We start from the raw sequence: 3,745 nt of genomic DNA, 5'->3' as shown, positions 1-3,745 counted from the left end.
TACGAGGCCTGGAAATGTCAAAAACTGCACAAAAATTGTACAGTAAATTCAAAATAACGTGCATCCTGTTGGGTTTTGGATTTTGTACCAAGAGACTTTTTTGTAGGTAATGGTGTGTTACGCACGTGTACCGATTTTCGTACATGTACGTAAAATGTAGCTCGAGGTGCACTCCGTTGTAATTTTACAGGTGGCGCTATCGAGCCGTTTTGCCACACCCACTTCTGAAACCCATATCAGATGTAAATTTTCGCCAGTTCTGATGCGTGTGCAAAGTTTCATGAGTTTTGGAGAATGTTTAGGCCCTCAAAAAAGCGATTCACTTTGGAGAAGAAGAATAATAATAATAAACGGAGTAATTCCAAGAGGGTCCTCGCACCGCGGTGCTCGGGCCCTGATAAAACTTTTAAGACCTTTATAAGACAAAAACTTTACTAGACTGTGAAAACAACTTTTACAGTACCTTCTAATGCTCCTTCGGTATGTGTGTCTTGATTTTCAGTGCAAATGTCTAAAGATTCTGAAATCAAAATTATGCAAATCTTGTTTTCGGTTTAACTGATCAAGATTTATGATTAAAACAAGAACAAATATCTGCCAATGGAGTCAAGACAAATACACTTATTTCAAAGGAAAAACAAGTTTTCAATTCAGATATCTGTTCTTGTTTTAAGTATAAACTCAATTTTGTTTAATTTCCAAGAAAACAAGACTTCATATCTTCATTTTGCGTCTCAAGTAAAAGTATCTTGATTTAAGAAAGTTTAGATATTTGTATTGGAAAACAAGACAAACATACTGAGGACATTTTTTTTTTTTTTTTTTTTTTTGCGTATGCAACATTTAATACCACGATTTAAGACATTTTTTAAAGAGCTAGTTGACCAAAAAAATTACAATTCTGTCATTTACTAGGAATAATTGCATCTATCCTGCTTCCTTATTATAAATATAACACTTAAAACATTTGATTCTTCATTTTATGACCTATTTAATTTTACAGCATGCAAACTATAATATCCATTGCACAGAATAATGTTTTAGGCATTTATATGAATAAAAATGAGGTTTTACTATCATGACACAAGTTAGACTAGTGACTGACACAGTTTGGTTTTGAGGCCAAATTTCTTATTTTATGTCACAGTCAGTGAGTTTCTATGACCTCAAGATCATCTGTAAACACTTATTTTGCAATCTTTTAGAAATTATCCACTCATAACGATTCAGGAAATAAAGAGCAAGCAAAAGTTAGATATTCTCTCACGAGCTTATTGATAAAAAAATGTCAGCAAAGAAAAAGAGAACTACACAGACTAAATCAGTTCTCTAAATCAAACTCTAGTAGAGGCCGTTCCAGTTCAACGTAATCCTAGTAGTAACACCAACATCCTCATACAAAGCACATCCACGGCATCCAGCCAAACTATACCTACACACCCGTAGTTGTTTTTCTAGCAGTTCACAAGGCTGGACGGTCAAACTCAATCAGTACAGCCATGGCAGAATGAGCATTTCATCCTGCTGGAATGCTGCGACTCCACTGTTGTTTGACTATCTTAGTCCTGCATCTGTTTACCTGGGTATTCTGGAAGTAGTGTCTCCAAAGAGGCCTGATCTTATCCTGACCACCCACATCCCACACGGTGAAGCAAATGTTCTTGTATTCCACCGTCTCGACGTTAAAACCTAAAGGAAGCACACAGGGTTGGGTGCGATGTCATGTAAGAGATGCACATCTTTGCAGTTGTTCACATCAAGATGAGATTCATGTAATAAATCATTCACAAAACCTCTCAAGTGCACGTACGGGTCATGGAAATCAAACAAATTATTCATTTTCTTTATGCAAAATACATTTTCGAAGGTAAATATTTGATTTTAAACAAAAAAAAAAACACCTATATATGCGTTTGTGAGAATATCTGTCCATTAAAAATATACTTACTATAACCTAAAATCCATAGAGTATCTGAAAATTGTCATTTTAAGCATATATTCTCTCTTTGTTGAGATGTACATGATCTGTTATCTATGTGAGCCCACTTCTGCCACAGGATAAAAAAACATAATAAGAAGGTAATTGCAATTAGGAAGTTTTTCATTACAAAGTCAGAATTGCAAGATATATATATATTTTTTATTTTTTTTGTGAGATATAATATTTTATGTTTCCAGAATTCTGGCTTTTTTTCCCCTCACAAGTTTAAGTTTATATTTTGCAATTCTAACTTTTTTCCTCAGAAGTCTGTTTACATCTCACAATTCTGTTTTTGTTTCTGTCAATAAAAAATATATAATTGCGACTTCTTGTCTCACAATGCAGACATTTTTTCTCGCAATTCTGAGGGAAAACTCAGAAACTCTTTTCTCACAATTCTGAATTTTTTCCCCTCAGAATTTTATTTGGAACTCACAATTCTGTATGTTTGTGCCACAGAATAAAAAGAAATAAATACATTTATATCTCGCAATTCTTGCAAGAAAAAGACAGAATTGTGAGACAGAAAGTCATAATTATAGTTTTGGCGGAAACAAGTTTCCATAGTTCTCTTCTATTACTTACCTATAGTTGGTATTGTTGTGACTATTTCTCCCAGTTTGAGTTTGTAGAGGATTGTGGTTTTCCCTGCTGCATCCAGACCAACTGAAGAAGAACAGGAATCAAATCAAGTCAAACACACTGGAAAACTTTAGTTTGCATAAATACCGTCCTATTTCTTGGGAAACAACAAAGAAACTCTCTACAGCGACAAGTGACTGCTTTACTGACTTATCAGCAGTTTGAATTCATGTCAACATCTATAGATCATAAGAGCATTCATACATGACTTGTATAGAAAGAGCTATAAAAACATAATTTAATGTAAAATGACAACAAAATATACACAAAATAGCCATTTATCAATGCTAACTCACAAAAACAAACAACGTCCAACTCACCCATGAGAATTCTCATCTGCTTTTTCCCAAACAAGCGAGAAAAGACGCTTGAAATGGTCAAACCCATTTTAAAAACTGCTCAAAAAAACAAGGAAAGGTGTAAAAGTCAAACTTGTTCGAGGACTTAAACTAAGAGCTAGCGCGTTAGCACAGCAGCTTTCAAGCGCTCCAGATCAACCTCCGTTAAATATCAACCTGCTCGAACTCCAGCTCACATCAGCAGAGTCAGAATCACTCTTTCTTCTGTCTTCTTCTCCTCTTTCTTCTCTGTGTCCAGCTGAAGGTGAGGTTTGTCCAGCAGTGAGCGCGACTGTTCCTGGATCACGTCACACTTCTGCTCCAACGCGGTCGAAATGACGTCAGTGGTGCCACGTCACGAAACATGATGGAGAGTTTCTTCATTATTTACCTACAAGTGTGAGCTTTTGAGTTGTCTGTCTGTCTATCTATCTATCTATCTATCTATCTATCTATCTATCTATCTATCTTTTTGTCTGTCTGTCTGTCTATCTAGCTATCTTTCTGTCTGTCTGTCTGTCTGTCTATCTGTCTGTCTGTCTGTCTATCTTTCTGTCTGTCTGTCTGTCTGTCTGTCTGTCTATCTGTCTGTCTTTCTGTCTGTCTGTCTGTCTATCTATCTATCTTTCTGTCTATCTGTCTGTCTGTCTGTCTGTCTATCTATCTATCTTTCTGTCTATCTGTCTGTCTGTCTGTCTGTCTGTCTATCTATCTTTCTTTTTTTCTGTCTGTTTGTCTGTGTGTGTGTCTATCTGTCTGTCTGTCTATCTATCTGTCTGTCTGT

General features: G+C 35.7%; 1 protein-coding gene across 3 annotated transcripts in view; it reads right to left on the bottom strand.

The window, feature by feature from the left end:
- The window catches only part of LOC107680528 (ADP-ribosylation factor 4-like), a 6,851-nt gene extending 3,540 nt beyond the window's left edge, over positions 1–3,311 (bottom strand). Inside the window, exons 1-4 of one of the 3 annotated variants that reach the window (XM_016476442.1) lie at positions 3,139–3,311; positions 2,944–3,018; positions 2,567–2,647; positions 1,580–1,689 (exon numbers count right to left, since the gene is read on the bottom strand). In XM_016476442.1, the coding sequence (XP_016331928.1) occupies positions 1,580–1,689; positions 2,567–2,647; positions 2,944–3,010 (258 nt within the window). In that variant the 5' untranslated portion in view covers positions 3,011–3,018; positions 3,139–3,311. Of the gene's footprint in view, positions 1–1,579; positions 1,690–2,566; positions 2,648–2,943 lie in introns of all 3 variants that reach the window. The other 2 variants (XM_016476443.1, XM_016476440.1) reach the window with 2 other exon arrangements.
- Positions 3,312–3,745: the final 434 nt, after the last annotated feature.

This window comes from Sinocyclocheilus anshuiensis, unplaced genomic scaffold, assembly GCF_001515605.1.
Source record: "Sinocyclocheilus anshuiensis isolate Anshui unplaced genomic scaffold, SAMN03320099.WGS_v1.1 scaffold308, whole genome shotgun sequence".
In the NCBI taxonomy this organism is placed as follows: domain Eukaryota; kingdom Metazoa; phylum Chordata; class Actinopteri; order Cypriniformes; family Cyprinidae; genus Sinocyclocheilus; species Sinocyclocheilus anshuiensis.
The sequence above is the reverse complement of the archived record's forward strand: the minus strand, read 5'-3'. Positions and strand labels throughout refer to the sequence as shown.